Source organism: Hippichthys cyanospilos, chromosome 22 (genome assembly GCF_059441005.1).
Source record: "Hippichthys cyanospilos isolate Australia breed blue-spotted pipefish chromosome 22, RoL_Hcya_1.0, whole genome shotgun sequence".
NCBI classification, from domain to species: Eukaryota; Metazoa; Chordata; class Actinopteri; order Syngnathiformes; family Syngnathidae; genus Hippichthys; species Hippichthys cyanospilos.
The window spans coordinates 8,397,221-8,416,051 of NC_142390.1; the positions used below are offsets into that span (position 1 = coordinate 8,397,221).

An 18,831-nucleotide genomic window follows, 5' to 3' on the forward strand; every position below is an offset into this window, starting at 1 on the left:
AAGACGGTGGAAGAGGTTGAGCAATGTCTTGTTTTCCTGTAGTTTGAACATGTTTCCCATTGGGTGAATAAACATTTAAATATGAACAAATGTTGTTTTAGTCGAGGGGGTATCATACAGTGGAAAGTCCTCATTGTAACTACAATAGTATTTCTTAATGGAGAATTAATGATAAAATAGGAGATGAATAGATGCACAGAGTAGTACAAAAAAAAAAAATAATGGGAACAAATCTGGTCCAATCGCATCAAAGGTGTTTCCACTTTAAGGCACTTCCATTTTTTTTTACTGTAAAGGGTAACTATACATTTAAATATGAAGAAGTACAGTGTTTTAGTAAAGGCAGTATCAAACAGTGGAAAGTCCTCATTCTAACTGCTGTAAAATTTCTTAATGAAGAATTAATGATAAAACAGATGAATTGATGCACAAAAAAAATAGCATCAAAGGTGTTTCCACTGTCTGACTCATTCATTTTATTACTGTAACGGACTCAAGTATGCTGGCAGCATTAACCGGTAACTGATGAAACACTGAATGATGCTGAACTGAATGTTGGTTACAACAGCTGAAAAGTAGTTACTAAGACAATTCGGAGGAAATTGGTTGATACAATAGGCTTAAAAACAGCAGAGGGTGTGTGCGTGTGTGTGTATGTACACACACACACACACACACATTATATATATATATATATATATATATATTTTTTTTTTTTTTATAACAGGCTTCTCATTTCATGACTGTACATTCGAATGTCACCTTACACCAAAAACAGAAGTGCTGCATCAGTCCATCACACTGTTTTAGCTGAGGGGTTTTCATACAGTGGAAAGACAGAATTTAATCTCATAATAACTGCTTTAAGATTTCTTAATGAAGACGTAATGATAAAATAGTGGATGAAAAGATGCACAAAGACTTATGTAAAAAAATGGATTAAAGGAATAGAAACAAATCTCTAAGATCAAACAAGCTTGTCAAAAATTTTAAGTGCAAACCATTGAAAAAGGAGACCAACAAATACAAATACAATGGTTTACGAACTCCCTCTTTTACAAACTTTTCATTTTACGAACGTGGACCGCGGCGTTTTTTTGTCCCCCTCTTACGCACAAACCTTTCGTTTTACGAACAATCCAACATGCCCCAACATGCCGGTCAATGTGTCCGCACTATTTTTTTCGCTTTGCTGCATCAACAAAATCAACTGTTCTCACATGTCACGGTAACGCTGATATGCTATTGCTCTTACAATGTTACAGTCACTGTGTCAGTCACGGTGTCAGTCACAGAGATGCTGATATGCTATTGGTCGATTAAGGTCACAGTCCTGGTCTCAGTCACGGAGATGCGGATATGCTATTGGCCAGCGTCACGTCAATCAGAGAAATGCCAATGTGCTATTGGCCGAACGCCTTCATCTAGCTTGATGGCACAGCCGGTCGGTGTGTTGTGAAGACTTTGCAAACTTTATCTGTTAGACATGGCTTCTAAAATTGCGAGTGGTGGTAAAGGAAGAAATAAGAGGATGATGACAATAGAAACGAAGCAGGAGATAATAAAAAAATACGGAGGCGCACGCATAGTTAACCTTGCTCGTGAGTATGGCCGAAACCGCTCGGCATTCTTCTAAGGGCAAGACTTTCCTTGCCAGGGGACGGACCTCGGTCAACAACAAAATGGAGAGGCTTCTTCTATTATGGATTAAAGTGAAGGAAATCGCCTGTGATATGTTCTCGTTTGAGAAAAGTTTTCATTTAAGAAAATAAATAAATTCTGCGGGTTGGTCTCTGCTCCCCTCCGCCTCCACCCAGCTCAAGTCACGTCGCCCCAAAGGTAAATGTCATTTTTCCTTTGTATATTTGTTTAATTTAACTGTACAGTAGATTGTTACTACTTTTTAATATGTGTATAAAGTCATGATGTTTTTACCTAAGGTTTTTGCACGCGTTGCACGCATTCACTAATTAACATAGGTTTGGATTTCCCGTCATACGAGCAATTCGAGTTACGAGCATAGCTGCTGAACGGATTAAGTTCGTAACACGGGGGTCCACTGTAGTTGTGTGATGTGAAGCAGTACATTATAGCTTCATGTGTCAAGAGTGAGAGATTGTATTTATGTTATGGAATATTAAGATGTTACATGAAACATTGTCTGTATCAACGGCAGTGGTTAGATTTTGGAGCTGATTTGTTCTCATTCCATAATTTGCTAGGGCTGCGATTGGCTGGCAACCAGTTGAGAGTGTCCCTCACCCACTGCCGAAGACAGCTGGCATAGACACCAGCAAGTGAGCGGTCCGCGTGAGGCTATGCGCCGACAAATAGATGGATGGATAGAATTTGCGAGGGTAAAAGTTAACACAGGCAATAACAAATTGAGGTAGATGTGCCTCCCAGAATGCTTGTTTGATCTCAGAGATTTAACGGAATCATGAGTATGGTACATACAAATGTATTTAAACAAATGCATGAGTGAAAAGGTATTTCATAGAGCAACCTTTGCAGAGCACACAGATGATGGCAAAAATGTATCTATGGATACAGATCATGTAGGTTGGATTGGGGGACTAGGACTGTTCTTTTCAATGCAGGGACAACAGCGTAAGAACAGGAAAAGAGATTGCATTCTAAGGATAGGATGGCGTCATGGTCCTTGTAAACTCCTCAGCAAGGTCGCATGATGAAAAGATGAAGGAGGTGGTGAAGACTAAAGCTGTAAAAAGATAACGCTGCATTTAAAACACCACTTAATAGCAATTTGGCTACTCCTATTGGCGATTTACAAATGAATCGGCAGAAGTGGTGCTTGGTTGTCCGTGGTCTTCATGTTGTTGGCACTTGTTTTCTTTTTCTTCTTGATTTTTACTTTTTTTTTTGTCTCTTGGGGAAAAAGGAGAACACACGACAAAACTTCCATGATGCTGACATCATCTTTCATTTTCTACAATACAGTAAATTAGTATATCACACTCATGCCCAATCAAGTATCCAGTGACATGAATACACTCACATATTTGTTACTGTGATTCTGCTATAAACTGCTTGTGCACCCGAACAAAGAGCCTGTTAAAAAAGAAAGGAAATATTTTTACAACATTTAATGGCTTTAGGAAAAAAGATAGGCTTAATGATTAGCAGTTTACCTTGAAGAGAGGAGATGTTCCAGATGACAACAGGTCCTTGAGCAAGCAGTACAATGGCTCATCAAAATCTTCTACTTGGTGGCAAACGTCCAGCTGTTGTTTGGATGAATGAAATGTGGAGCCACAGGAAACAAGTGGACAGCATCAGTCTACAATAACGAAACAAATTCGTTAAGGGGGTGAAAACAAAAGCTGAGAAAGATATCCACATTTTTTTAGCTGTAATTGACATAAATTACGGCAACTCTCTCCTTTCTCCTGAACAAAGGACCTGTTAGAAATACTGTAGATGGGACAAAAATTACTTATGATGAGCTACTTACCTTTTCCTACCAATAGAAAGAAAATGGTCTGTAGAAAGCACAAAACAGACGTGTTTTAATCCAGAGGGGAACTGCCACTGGACAAGCCTGATGATGTGTCATCAAAGCCTTTGACGCGGTGGTGATCTTCCACTCGTTCTTTGGATGAATGCAACATGTGGAGCCACAGGCAACAAGTGGAAAACATCGGTCTCCAAAAAAGAAACAAAATACACTGAGGAGGTGACAACAAAAGCTGATAGAGATATGCACATTTTTAGTTTTAACTGAAATAAATCACAGCAATTTACACCAGAATGAGGACAACTCCTGCTTGATTGCTGGCTCTTTCTCCTGAACAAAGAACCCGTTAGAAGTAGATGGGACAAAAGTTACTGTCGTTACAAAAGAAGATGATGAGCTACTTAGCTTTTCCAACCAATTAAAGAAGGAAAAAACAGACTTGTTTTAATCCAGAGGGAAACTGCCAATGGACAAGCCTGATGATGTGTCATCAAACTCTTGCACACGGTGGTGATCTTTTCTTTGGATGAATGCAATGTGTGGAGCCACAGGCAACATGGGGAACACATAGGCCTGCAAACAAGAAACACATTCAGGGGGTGAGGACAAACTGCAAAAGAGAGGCGAACCTATAGTTTGTTTTAACTCTTTTAGTGCCAAGCGTTATCGGAAAAGGAAACCTCGAGAGAGCCAGTGTATTTTGCATTTTCAATCATCTTTCACGGCCAACAGAATATTGGATACTATGTCTATGTAAATATGTAAATGTAAAAAAAAAATGAAAATATGAATATATCACATGAAAGATTGACTACCATTCCTTTGAATGCATGTTCAGTTGACAATAGTTATGTTTTATATGTAAAAACACTGTTATCTAGTGGTCACATTTTATCACAACAGAGCTTACAGAAATTATTTTAGATAAGCATTAGTAGTCAAGAGTGTATTCTCATTATGAGTGTATTCTCCATAAGAACATACTTATAACTTTATTATTTAGTTATTATTGTGATTACTATTATTAAAGGGTAGAATTCTTGTCCATGGCACTGAAAGCATTAACTGACACAGTTCACGGCAACTTACACTGGAATGAAGAGAAGTCCTTGCTTGTCTGCCACCCTGGTTTTCAAGTCAGTGCTCCACGATGTATATTTATGGGCACCGATCATTTTAATCTGGGGGGAAAAAAAAGGAATTCAGAACCATTGAGTACAAATATATAACATATATAAATAATAAATAAATATATATACAAAAGTAAAACAGACTTGGCTTTGTCTTACAATATATGTGTAAGATAAACTGACTGATTTAATAGTGCAACAGCTTTGCTTTATGTATTCTAATTGCTATTTTTCTGGCTGATTCATTAGTACAACAGCTTTGCTTCATGTATTCTAACTTACTTTTTCAGACACCACAGCGCCTCTTTGTCTCATATGTGTGTGTGTGTTAAAAACAATGTCAAGGTCAAGGCCTGAATCGCAAGTTATCTGCAAGTTCTGCCACGGTGCACAATGCTCATGTTGTGTGACGGTTGAATTGTGAGACCCCCACACCTCAGTAACAGTTTTTTAATAAAAAGACTGCAGTCCGAAAGCTCGGAGAGAGAGAGGGAAGAGAGACTTTGCAACGAGGCTGACATGGTCACGCTCTTTTTCGAGCTCTCCCCACTGCAGTGGTAAAACTTAATCTCTGACTCCTGTGTTGTTATTTACACCTCTCCTCGGGTCATTTGTGGGGTATCAAGCCCACTTCAAACCCAACAATATGTAAATATCCTTTCCATTTATATCTCTACAATGGCATGCCGTTTAAATTCATATGTCATGCGTAATGTCCAGTCATATGCACGTGCAATCAGAAAGTGACATGAAAAACGCACACAAGTGGCTTCTGTTCTAGTATTGACGTCTATTTCCTCTGAACAAATATCCTGATAAAATACACGGGCCAAAAATTATTTTACTGGCTTTACAAAGGAAGACAGGTTGAATGATGAGCGACTTACCTTTTCCTACGAATAAAAGAAGACAGTCTGAAGAGAGCAGAAAACAGACTTGGTTTAATCCAGATCTACAAAATATAATCAAAATAGATGGTAGTGAGGACGACTGCTCCAAAAGATAGGCAGACCTACAATTGGTTTTAACTGACATACAGTAGTTCACAGTAACTTACACTGGAATTGTCACGTTTCTTGTCTTTTTAGTTTGTGTTGATTTGCAGACTGTCTCCTTCCTCCGCATTGGGCGGGGCCATCGGACACTCACACCTGTTGCGCATCTCGTCAGAGGGCTTTATAAGCTGGCCGGCACTTACAAACAAGCCTTTGCCGGGTTATCCCCTCGTCAAGCTCGCTTGCCGTCCCGTGAATCCCAGCGCTCTTGACCTCACGTCCCACCTTCTCGAGTCTTCTTGGTTTGTACTTTGTGCGTGTTATGTTTTACGGCTTGTGAACGATTTCTGTTGCTACTTTGTTTGCAGTCATCCCCCGTGGACTCACGTCCTCCTTGCTGCCCTTCTTCCCCGTGGACTTTAGATCCAGACGTTCTCGTCTCGCTTTGTGTTGGTACTTTGTGACTTTGGTTTGCTACTTTGCCTTCGGACTGTTTTTGTGTTTTTCTCACGCCTTGCGTGCTCCTTTTGTTAATAAACTCAGTAACTTCACCTCTCGTGCCTAGTTGGGGTCCATTCCCATTTGGGATCCGCGGGTTATTCGTGACAGGAATGAAGAGAAGTCCTGCTTGGCTGCCACCTTGGTTTACAAGTCAGTGCTCCTTGATGTATGTATTTGGGCACCCATTCTTCTACCCTGTGAGAAAAAGGGGAATACAATAGTGTCGAGTAGAAATTCGCATGCTGCAAAGGCGAGATGGGCTTGGCTCTTTCCAACATTTAAGTATAACCATTTCATTTTCTACAATGGTAGCACATTAAGATTATGTACACACATATCTATGCTCTCTATTATGAGATGAATCTACCATCTCTTCAGAACAACTAACCTGTTTAAAGTAGAGGAGAGTAAAATGACAACACTTACAGTTGACAAAAAAATATTTTATAGAGACTTACTTGGTCTGTTTTCTGCTGTCATTTCACGCTGACGATTATTACATTGTCAAAATTGTGAACAAAAATAATTCCACTAGACCCTCCCTCCCCAAAGATTTTTATACTTTCTCTGTACATTGTCTCTCCTCCTCACCTTCCACTCACCTTACACACACGTTAAACCGTCTTCGCAGCAGATTTCATCCTATCAAATGTCAACATATAATCCCACCACTCCCTCCCATCGACTTGACCCCTCCATTCCTCCATTTTTTTTTTTTTTACTTTTTCCTGAATTTTGACTCTCACCTCCTCACCTCCCACTCACCTTATCGCACACACACTACATCATCTTCACCCCTGATTTAATCCCATCACATCTCAACATTTGGGCTCCTTCACACAACAGGGACAACTCGTAATTTGCGACTTGGATAGGACTCACCTTTCAGTGTGTAAAACACAGAAGACAGGGTTGTGATAGCTATATTATGTTCGCAGTACACCTGAATGAACAGCACACTGAGGTCGGGAGACAAAAATGAGGTCAAGCAGTGTGTTCTTGTCAGTGGTACCTGTATTTATGAGCTGTGTGTAACCCTTAGAGACTAACAGTTCCATAATGGGCTTGTATGAGTCTGAGAGTGCATCTTCATTGAAATCTCCACATACCAAGATCTGATGATGATCCATCACTTCCAGAGCGTACAACAACCTTTCCAACTTTGGCAAAAAAGAGCGCAGACTCTGTCCCGGAGGCCGGTACACAGCTGCAATGAACATATTGATGGGAGCTTAAAGTTTGACCACAACAAATTCAATATCAGTGACACCCTGGATGTAGATTGTTTTGTGTGCCGGAATGTGTTCTTTCACCCAAATACCTACACCGCTGCCACATTTCGTTGCCAACTTGTTCTTTGCCCCTTGGACAGGGGCGGCTTGTCTCGCCATTGTGCCAGTCCTTTGGTCTTTCTTGTAGTTGTCGGCATCGATGGTCACAATTTCCTCATGAAGCAGATTCAGCATATGAGAGTTATGCTCATTTACCTGTTTGTTTGTGGCAAAAACATGAAGAACTTCCTTCGGGCAGCGGTGTAAGTCATAGCCAGCAAAGCTCTGTCCACTTCCGACAGCTCATGGGACTTCTTTTTGACGCGAAGTCGGTTTAGTAGTTTGGCGAACGGAACGTCATCCTTCTGCCTCATGATTTCGGTCAGCGTGATCATTTCAAAGTTGTCGCGCCAGTTGTCCAGTCTGGTGGGATCGTAAACACCTAAAGGTTTGGACTGTCTCACAGGAGGTAGCTGATAGAAATCCCCGACAGCGATAACGGACATGCCACCAAATGGTAAATTGATTCCTTTGATTTGCTTCAACCGGGCGTCGACATATGCAAAGAGGTCTTTCGACACCATGGAAGTCTCGTCGATGATGAGAATTTCAGCGAGCGATAGCTCCGCTCTCACTTCGTCCAGTTTGTTGCCCAGGCCATGATACGGGGGTTTGAGGCTTCTTGGCAGTTTCAGTAGGCAGTGTAAAAAGTCATACCTGAAATGTTGAAGGCCGCGGTGCCAGTGAAGGCTGCAAGAATGACCGTTTGTTTGGAAATGTCCGCTTCCTCAGCCAGTCTGCGCAGTATTTTTGTAGCCTCTGCGTGAATACATTTGATTAAATGTGACTTCCCCATTCCGGCGCCACCATTGATGTAATAGAAGAACTGCCGTGGTTTTAAGCCACACACACGTCGTATGCACCAATCTCTGACCAGGTAGAAGGCACACGCTTGCGTTCGGTTAAGGGTCCGATATATGTCGCGCAAAACAGCCGGATCGATGCGGCGGCTTCCGTCGCGATGGACATTTCCGTTACCTCGGACCTGACATTGTAGTCTGGTACGTTTTCCTCCGCGTCACCAGGATCATCCCTCGCATTAATTTCCTCGATGCACTCGAGTCTTTGCAGTTCGCTTTCAGGCGCTAGCTGACACCACTCGTTGAAGACTATTCCGCTTTCATCCACCTCTCGGATGGCGTTGTCAACATCTCTGCGTCACCGGGATCATCCCTCGCATTGATTTCCTCGATGCACTCGAGTCTTTGCAGTTCTCTTTCGGGCGCTAGCTGACACCACTCGTTGAAGACTATTCCGCTTTCCTCCACCTCTCAGATGGCGTTGTCAACATCTTTGCTGTGCTTCTCATCGTTCTTTCTCTTCCGGTCGACAATTTGCACAACGGCCTCTGGATGCTCAGCAGCCGGCAACTGTACAAAGGCATGGTCTTGAAACAACTTGTATGTAGGACTGCATGAACCTTTCAACACCTCTGCAGCGCTCATGTGCAAAACTCAAAAACCTCTTACCTCTTTGGTTCTGGACTTCAACTGGCAGTCGGCACGATGAGGCAGATAGAGCTTGAGAATGGATTTTTTTCCTGTGAAAATTTACAGTATTTGATGACGGCGTGTTTACCTGTTCTTTTTTGGACATACCCCATGTCGTTCAGCAGGGGGAAAACATTTCCGCCTTTAGCTTGCTTGCCGTACACGATTCCGCAGGTTGAGGCAAAATCAGCCAAGCACTTCGCTTCAAATTCCTCTGTTTGAGGTCTGCCCTTATACTTTTCCGGCAAGCCGGTCATCCACACTTCAACGGACTCCTGCGTTTGGCCCTCAAGGTAAGAGAGGGGATAACTCATTTTCAGCGCATTGTCACTGGTTTGTACAAAAACCACACTGCAGGACGCTTGCTTCATATGGAGGCCACATTCGCGTGCGACGCACTCTTGTGCACTCACCTCTTTTTTCTTTGAGTAAACTTGCATGATTTGTTTCATTTCATCGCTCTCGTTGACATTTTCGCTGCGGGAGTTCACAATCACCGATTTCAGGTACTGGCTCAGGCCGTGTTCAGCTTTGCTGATGTAGCTGCAGATGTAGGTAATGCAGGAATAAGCGTTCAGAATGTACCGAATGTCCATATTTGCATCCCAAGCAAGAAGCAGGTGTCGATTGTAGTTGTTCACCCAGCAGTCTTTGGGCTCTCGCTTGAGCACGACAGAGGTCTTTGCGGCAATTGAGTACAAACCTTCCATGTACTCATCACTGGTGAGCTCGCACTTAGCCAGTAGCTGCGGCAAAGTCAGAGAGGCCGTTTCCAGTTCGTTCAGCAACTTTTGCAAATCAACAAGCTTGGGGTTTGGCGCCGACCACTTCTACTTCTCTGGATTTTCTCCATCACACTCTTCACGTCTCATGATCATGGTTCTCTCGCACGGCTGCTTGAGGAAACCAAAACGGCACTGCGCGCCGGGTGCTTTGATGCACGTCTTTGAATGAGACTTATTTTGCATCTGAACCTCTGTGACTTTTTGATGCAGTTTGGGTTCCTTTTCCAGGTTGGGCAGCTCAGCGGAAATGTAGCGCGACACAAAATCGCAGATTTCTTGATCTGAGGCCTCCTCAAAGATGGGGGCGCCTTCAACCCAAATGATGCAATGGATGTGCAGACTTCCTCTGTGCTGAGACTCCAATCTGTAAAAGTAGTCGACCACTTTTCCAATGGGTTGCGCCGGAGAACAGAGCTTCCACACGTTTGTCAAACATGCGCATCGTTGTCATCGTATTGCTGCGGAGAATTTCACACTTTGTGGCCCAGTCGTGGTGAGCGAAAATCACCCGTTCACCTTTTTGCGCTTTGATGGCGGTGATGACTTCTTCCCAACGCATTTCAACAGTGGAGAATGTGCAGAAGAACGTGGGTGTGCCTAGCTGCCGAATCATGGCAAAAAGGTCCTTGAGACATTTCTCCCAAAAGGCCGGGGTGCCCCTTAACGGGACCATGAAGCGGACGGCGTCTTTGCTGTGTATCAGTTTTTCAACTTCCCGTTTGTCCTGCAACATAGCATTGTTTATTTGCCGACTGTCTCTGGTAAAAGGTTTACCTTTACGTAGCTGTATTCTTATGCTTGATGTGGCCTGGTGGATTTCAGTCACAAACTGAGCAAAGAACAAGTAGTTAGTGTCTCTGGCAAAACGTTCATCCACACAAGACAGTCGCACTAAATCATCTGTTGGTGTTAGTTATATACAGTTTCATATGTACTGTAATTGTGTATTTTATTTCTCATATTTTATATCTCGACTTGAGGATACTGCTATCTACAGACATCCAGGTACTTTAGCGAGAGCACTTGCAATTGCACAAATCACATCGCCGTCAACATTAAAGACAAATTTTAGCTTCTAAGCAGACCTTAACGTTTATGCAATACACATCTTTTAACCTTTTTGGTATGAATAAAACATGTTCATTTTCACATTAGTTTATTTAAGGTTTTCTCCAATAGTTTCAAAAAATATATTTTACTAATTTATAAAATTAACAATAATGAAATTCAGGTTATCCATACCAATGCCAAAAAGTCCACTTACCAAAAATCTAACAATTAGCCAACAGAGAAATAATTAAATGTACTTTTTATTTACTGTCTTTTATTTAGCTGTTAATGTATACACTGTAACATGTTTCGCATACCCCTACTAATGCCAAAAACAGCATGCTGATGGATGTGTGAATACGTGTGTGTGCTTATGTGTGTGTGTGTGTGTGTGGGGGGATGATGTACAAGACTTCAAGAGCAAAAAACGAGACACTGACTGGAACCTACTTATATCTAATATATCTAATATTTGTCGCAAAGTCAAGCGTTCAACTGCTAAAAAGGAGATGCCTAACTGTTATATGTACTCCGGGATTACATGACGCATTTAAAAAAAAATTTTTAAAAAAAAACGATTTTGAAAGTGGCATGTATGCAAAAAAGTGCTATGAAGAGTATTTTTAAAATATGCATATATTTTTGAGAAACACACCGGAATTACATTTAAAAAAATTATAATCTAATAGCTACTCAACCCCATTATCCCAAAAAGCCTTATTAGAATGATTTGACCAACGTTCTTTTGTCTTCTTCATATATGGCTATTACATTTGAAGTCCGGTGACAAACAAGACAGTTAAGATGAGCCTGACAGATATGTGCTGTTCTCCGTTTCTACTCACAGTTGTCAGAAATACTTCAGACATTGAGTTCAAGGCAGCAAGACTTTTTAAAAAATATCTTTCACAAAATTAAACATGCATATCTAATATCACGTGTTTAAGACGACAATTGAATTGGCACAATGACAACGATGACAAGTTAGGGTATTGACGATTTTTGTTCAACCGTCACTTCTTCTATAAAATTATGGTTGTGTCATTTAATTTTGCACTGTTTTTTCATTTAGTTATGTGCTGTACATTCCACCGAACGAAATATTTTATAATTAGGTTTAATCGTTTTTACAGCAAATTACTTAAGGATGTGTAAGTAATTAATAATGAATGAGAAAGAACGTCTACATTTTGTCTTGCTGATATTTATTAAAGCCATACAATTACATCTGTAAATAGAAGATTGTAGATAACGATAATGGCAGCAAAATTACGTTAGATAAGCAAGCATGTGAAAATAATAATAACGATAATAACAATAATAACAATAGTGGGGGAAATTCTAGGGGAATTTAGTGATAGCTGAATTTGAATATATTTCACAGCACACGTAGCATTAGTATACTAGCGAACAAACACGTAATGAACAAATTATAATGTAATTAATAATACTCAAAATAGTGAAAACAAAGTGATGGAAGAACATAGAGACTACTTTTTTTAACACCAACTAAGTACACCACTAATTGGAGAAAGTAAAGTTAATTACAACATTTATTTTTACGACAACTAAGTACACCACTAACTTAGTGTTGTTGTTCATTATTGCGTAACGAAAAATAATGAAATAATGATTAAAATAAATGATAATGAAAACAACGTTTTATTCATAAAAGTAGAAGATGGTGGCGGTCGATGTATTGCATTAAGTAAGCAATCAGGTTACTACATTATATTACCGCAACATAACTAGTCAAATGCGTCATCAAATTAGCACACGTAGCACACGTGTCGGCATACTATAGGACGAAAAAACTTAGCGAACAAAGTTGAAGTAATAATGACTAAATATGACAATTACAAATATTAATATCGCAACAGTTTAGACGACTTACTTACTTCACGGTACCCACGGGAAGAGCTAAACCGGAAGAGCAAGTGCACGGAGGTCAGCCCTTGGGTTACTTTCGCTGACACTTGGAAACGAAGTTTATTTTGGAAACGTCTTTGGAGTGTTGCTATGCAAAAAAAAATTTTTAACAATATATTATTTAGATTTGTTGCCGGTAGTAAGGGGCAAATTGAACTAAGACTTGAACTTGTGAATCAATAGGGCCGTAAATGTTATGAGCGCGGGTCCGAAATTAGAGCTGTGATGTCCCACTCTTCCTAAACAGTCCTCTACCACAAACTGACACAGGGAGTTCGCTTTTTTAATCTACAGTATTTGTTTAATGTTGTGTTGTACTGAATCTGATGGTTTGTAGCCCACAGGATCGTGAAATATTTATTGCCATGTACTGCATTGTATCAGTAATAAAGAATTTAGAAAAAAAAGAAAGAAAAAATAAGCTGTCATTTCAACTATCGCGTGAGCAGCGTCGACATCCATGACTGGGCCGAGTACGGCAACTACAATTCTCTTGTCAAAAAAAATCACCAAGTGGGACGATGTATCGTATGGAGGACCAAAAGTGCCAAAATTCAATAAATAAATGTACCATTCAATCATTAAATATAAGTGTCATTAAATAATTAAAAGTGTCATTAATTAATTAAAAGTGTCATTAATTAAATAAATGTTTAAATAATTTAAACGTTTCATTGAAATAATTAAACATTTATTTCATTAATGACATTTAATTATTTTATGACACATTTATTTAATTAATGACACATTTAATTATGTAATGACACATTTATTTAATTAATGACACATTTAATTATTTATTGACACTTATATTTAATGACACGCTGTTGCTACGTTTCATCCTTTACTTATCTGTCAAGCTCTCGCGTCATAGTTTAATGGGCGGGTCCTACACCTGATTGGTTACCCTGCTTTGTCTTGCAAGGGTAACCAATCAGATGTTAGGACCCGCCCACCCATCAAATTTGACGGAAGAGGTTGACAGTTTAGCAAAGTATGAAACACGGCCAGTTTTCAGCTATTTCTCTATCTGTCATTCGGCAATCTGTCAACCTCCCTCGTCAATTTAGTGGGCGGGCCCAAAGCCCGTTAACTCAAATCATGTCCAATCCATTACTTCGGCCTGAAGAGGTTGGAAACATGGCGGATGCGATGACAGAGGACCTTCGTGATCTTTCACGACAGTTAGGTCGAGATATTTCAGACCTTGCTGAAAATGTGGAGGCAGGGCCTGTAGAAAACGATTTTATTCAACGAAAAGTGAAGGAATTTATTGAAGTTGCTGGACTTATTTCTGCACTTTCCGTTTCCGACATTGACCCAAGAGTGACTGCAATTTTAGAGGAAGTACAGTAGAGGTTCACAGGTCCCCGAGCACGACACACAAATGGATCGGGACGTTTGGCGTTTGATATACCAATTGCAGTTCTGGAAAATTACGTACTTTGTGGATTATCAACAAGTCAAATTGCAGCGACGTTCGGAGTCTCAAAGAGGACAGTCAGGAGACTCATGAAGCAAGCCAGTTTGAGGTAAGTGTACTACATTCACAAGTTGTCAACTTATTCAGCGATCTCATCCACGTTTAGTGCCATATTTCTTTATTATCGGTAATGTATTTTGTGTAGATAGAGAGATCTCTCTTCAACGATGAACGACAAGGAACTGGACCGCATTGTAAGTGAAGTCCACATCCAAATTCCGGCTACAAGTTCATGCGTGGCCATCTGAATGCAAGAGGTGTGCGTGTTCCAAGTGAGTAAAACGATATGAGCAATGTTTTAATTCGTTTTAAAGTATTGCTTCTTTGAAATCAATTAGGGAGCCTAGCTGATTTCATGCATCTGGGATTTTATCTGCTTTAACCTCTGCTGAAATTTAAGTTAGCAACTTGATTTGTTTCTGTCGTGTGTTGAATAACTTTTATTTTGAAGGCTTTGGCTTTGCTGCACTGAAACTGTTTTACACACATGACTGTATATTTGTTACTTATAACCTGACCATTGCTTCAAAAAAGGATACCTTAAGAAATCCCAGAGGTCAATTTTATTTTCCTTCTGTCAATCTCAAGGCTGCAAGAGTCTTTACGCAGAGTCGATGCAGAGGGAATTCAAATGAGACGGCTCAGGTTGCATGTTTCAAGACGACGACAGTATTCTGTTCCAGGCCCAAATTCTTTATGGCATATAGATGGGAACCATATACTAATCAGGTCAGTGATCGTATTCAGTAATCTGTACATCTTTCTCTAGTTAATATTGAATACGATATGCTTTACCATAAACTTTTTTTTTGTCTGTTCACAACTGCCTGACAGGTGGAGATTTGTTGTCCTTGGCGGGGTGGATGGATTCAGTCGTTTAGTGGTCTATTTGACTGTGGCTGGCAATAACAGAGCTTGTACAGTCTTACAAAGAAAGTTTCATAGCTGCTGTTAATCAGTATGGGCTGCCTTCAAGAGTCAGATCTGATAAAGGGGGAGAGAATGCAGATGTGGCAGAGTTCATGATCAGGAGCAGGGATACTGACAGGAATTCACACATCACAGGCAGAAGTGTCCATAACCAGCGGTAAATACACATTTGGATCACAATATCACCAGATGAGTGTATTTCTTTATAATGTCACTAAGAAATAATTTGATACATTGCCAATTTTATCCTAAGCACAGAATTGAAAGGATATGGAGAGACGTTTATCAGCATTCCCTGGACCTCTTCTATCAGATCTTCACTTCACTTGAAGCAAAGGGAACACTGAATCCAGACAACGAAGTTCATCTTTTTGGACTGCACCGGATCTTCCTTCCACAAATTCAGCAAAGCCTGAACTCTTTCCAAGATGCTTGGAACTGTCATGGCCTTAGAACTGAAAGGAACCAATCACCACAACAACTCTGGAGACGTTACAGAGAGCAAGGCCCGATGGCAGATCCTACTGAGGTTAAAGAAAGAGTTGTACCTTTTTGATATGGAATTCATTATGAGAGGGGACAAAACCTTTGAGAATGGCCTATCACACACAGAAAGCAGCACCCCAGGTTATGTCATTTTAAGAAGTCTAAATGGCCACTGTTGGCTTAAAGAAAGAGGTTTAAAAATGTCAGCATGATGTACCTAGTGGAAGTAAAATAAAATAAGTAGTTCAAAAACTAAGGCTGGAGCTTCCATTGTCTGTTCAAAACAGGAAGTTTCAAAGCCTATGTTGAACAGAGTACCATTAGAAGGAGTAAAAAAAAAATACAACTGGGTCATGAAGCATCTTAAAGCCTTCTTTTCCCATCACTGCTAAATACCTCATGTCACCGGTTATAAATTCAAAATTGATCATATTCCTCGTCCTTTCAGGTTGAAGCTACCTTTTGACAGCTGCAGTACTTCCAGAAATTGAACTTTAAGTATCTTTAATGAAGATACATGAACTCTCGTCACTGGTACACAGAATGGATAACATCAATGCTGTGTTCTTCACACTCAGATGAGTGATACAAAAATGTTTAAAGGATGCATAATAAAACAGATGCCAAAAACTGCATGGTATTTGTGTAGTTTCACTGATACAGAATTTGTGTCACTTAAACCTCCTGATCAGTGCATTCAATAACTTTTATCATTTAAACATTTCTCGTTCCCTCTCCTCATCAGAGTCCCTTGCATCTATCTTCATTCTCAGTGGTTTCCCAAATGCATGTTTCCTTCACAAACTCTCTATGTAAACCTTGGTAGCTTGAGCTGGTTCCTTAATAAGCTCCCATTCTAGAAATAAATAAAAATGAAAATAAAGTAATAGATGTCAGAGAGACGTGTTGTGAGTTTGCAAGTTACATGAAACAGATATCTACTCGTTATCCATAAATATATGATTCATATTAATTAATGAAATGCCAAGTTAAAAAAGGAAGGAATTAGCTTTCAAACCAATAGGTTCAAAATAACTTATGAGCAAGGGAAAAAAAAAGACTAATTCCAATATTTATTTGATCACATTTTCAGGTTTGGTTAAAACAACCCAGATTAGGGGCGGCATGGCTTAGTGGTAGAGTGGTCGTCTCCCAGCCGAAAGGCCGTGGGTTCGATCCCCCGACCATCAAGACCATGTCTAAGTGTCCTTGAGCAAGACACTGAACCCCCGGTTGTTCCTGATGCTGCGTCATCAGTAGGTAAATGACTAGTTAGTGCAAAGCGCTTTGAGTACCTAAGGTAGAAAAGCGCTATATAAGTGAAAGTCCATTTACCAAAGTCCATTTGAGGCTGTCTTGTGTATCATTGAATGACTAAGTTCTCGAAATTACTTTTGTGCAAAACAACTCAGAAAATTATATCAAATTGGCCTAAATACTGGGTCAGTCCTTTTTTGACTTATAGTTGGCTTTTTTATTTAACCCAACCATTTGTTGAATGTAACATTCTGAAAAACAATATTTTTAACATACACTATAGTTGTGTTATAGTGCTAGTATAGATTTGTCTACATATGTTATTTTTCAATGAGACTCTTTTACACACAACTGGAGAGGAATTCTATTGTGATGATATAAACCTTCTTCTGTGTCCGTATGGTTCAGTGCCTCAGTGTTAGTCACTCCTGGTATGACTGCACTCTCCGCTGATGTTTCAGGCCTCTCTGGAACAGTCATTGACTGAGGCTGTCTCTCTGTCATTTTCACTTTGGCCTGCCTCTTGATGTGTTTTTGATTCCTCTGTTGATGTCCTTGAAATGTACAAAATATCTTCCTATTATCTTGATTGTGTGCTCGACACTCTTGAGACATTTGTTTCGGAACAAAAATAATATATACTAATCTTGCAGAATGGTAAAAAGCACCCACCCATTGCAGCTCAGTCTGTATACCTTCATTCCTGAAAAGGGAACTGCCTTTTCACAACTGAGACAGGGGACTTCTGGTCCAGAGGCCTGTTGTGAGTGCTCCTAACGACAACAAAATAGTTTTAAATAATGATTATAAATGAACAGTAAACATTGCTTTGACTATTGAACGTGAGTCTCTGTAAATATACGTAAGGCTGAAATGGTAGATCCTGCTGAAGTGGACGTATGTAAATTGTAGCCTGTCCGATCATCGTTGATGGCTCTTTCAGGTAGGCAAGTGTGTATCCAGAGCTTGGACACGGAATCAATCCAAGGTTTCTGCTGCGAGTAAATCCCGCTATCTTTAAAAGTTCAAAACGTCCTCAGTTTTGGAGCTTTGGAAATACTTCAAACAGTTCAGATGTGACAACCATACTTTACTCATGCCCACTCACAACTGAGCACATAAAAAACATTATTCATGTTATGGACATTAAGCTGGAGTCAGATATTAATTTATCATGTGATTGACTTTGAATGAAATTCTGAATACATTTGCAATATTGTTGTTTGTTGTTTATTTTTTTTTCTTGGGTGGGGGGGATTTGGTATCGCTATGGTAACTACTGACCTGAAAATGTTAATTTTTGCTCCCCAAGTCCGGCAGCAAGAAGGTGAGCTTTCAAGGTCATGTCTGGAACTTTATCTGCCTGGTGGTCAGACTTGTTTAGCCGATTTGAAATGCTGGTCTTCTCGGCCTTTTAACTCTATTCGCTCCAGCGGAATTACAGTATATGGCGCAAAAAGTCTTGCTACCTCGGCTGCAACAGAGAAATATGTCGCACCTTTATTTTCAAACTGGTGTGGTTCTGCCAGCAAACGAACAGCATTCGGCAAAATTACCGAGCGTTATGCTCGCCTAATTGATAGTCGTAATGAAACAACCAAATACATATATATTTTTAAAACGAATTCAAACGTGAAATAATAATGGATATTTGGCTTACCTTGGACGGGTGTTCTTGAGGGAGTAGCAGGTCTCTGCTGCTGCAACTGAGCCGCCATGGGAGGCTGAGTTTTGTGAAGTGCTTCTTCGATTCAATTTGATGCCTCTCTATGTAACTCTGTGCAACGTTTTGCCATTTTTCACTTCTCAAAACAATGGGACAAGCACGTGCACATGATGTATTCGGTCTTGAACTTTTTCTTGTTCGCCGTCGACTAATTATAATTAGGGATGACTACCAATCTAGGAGCATTTTCCGCCTCCTACTGGGCGTAAGATGACGATGATATTGATGTAGAAAATAAACCCGGCAAAGAATCGGTATAA

General features: G+C 40.2%; 1 protein-coding gene and 1 pseudogene across 44 annotated transcripts; one reads left to right on the forward strand and one right to left on the reverse strand.

The window, feature by feature from the left end:
• Window positions 1–3,019: 3,019 nt before the first annotated feature.
• LOC148405786 (uncharacterized) lies at window positions 3,020–18,775 on the reverse strand. Of its 44 annotated transcripts, none has more exons than XM_088406999.1 (16): window positions 18,506–18,775; window positions 18,130–18,319; window positions 17,518–17,860; window positions 17,229–17,399; window positions 9,339–10,434; window positions 9,034–9,212; window positions 8,905–8,975; window positions 7,430–8,805; window positions 7,214–7,311; window positions 6,870–6,986; window positions 5,666–6,299; window positions 5,496–5,560; window positions 4,568–4,659; window positions 3,476–4,051; window positions 3,153–3,301; window positions 3,020–3,072 (listed from the first exon to the last, which is right to left on the reverse strand). In XM_088406999.1, the coding sequence occupies exons 5-8, from the start codon at window positions 9,633–9,635 to the stop codon at window positions 8,792–8,794; spliced, it is 561 nt and encodes a 186-aa protein (XP_088263125.1). In that variant the 5' UTR covers window positions 9,636–10,434; window positions 17,229–17,399; window positions 17,518–17,860; window positions 18,130–18,319; window positions 18,506–18,775; the 3' UTR covers window positions 3,020–3,072; window positions 3,153–3,301; window positions 3,476–4,051; window positions 4,568–4,659; window positions 5,496–5,560; window positions 5,666–6,299; window positions 6,870–6,986; window positions 7,214–7,311; window positions 7,430–8,791. The 44 variants fall into 44 exon arrangements, with proteins under 44 accessions (XP_088263125.1, XP_088263127.1, XP_088263124.1 ...); XM_088407001.1 differs by lacking the exon at window positions 6,870–6,986 and adding an exon at window positions 6,987–7,063; XM_088406998.1 differs by having other exon boundaries at window positions 7,117–7,311.
• Window positions 14,340–16,490, forward strand: LOC148405787 (uncharacterized; annotated as a pseudogene).
• Window positions 18,776–18,831: the final 56 nt, after the last annotated feature.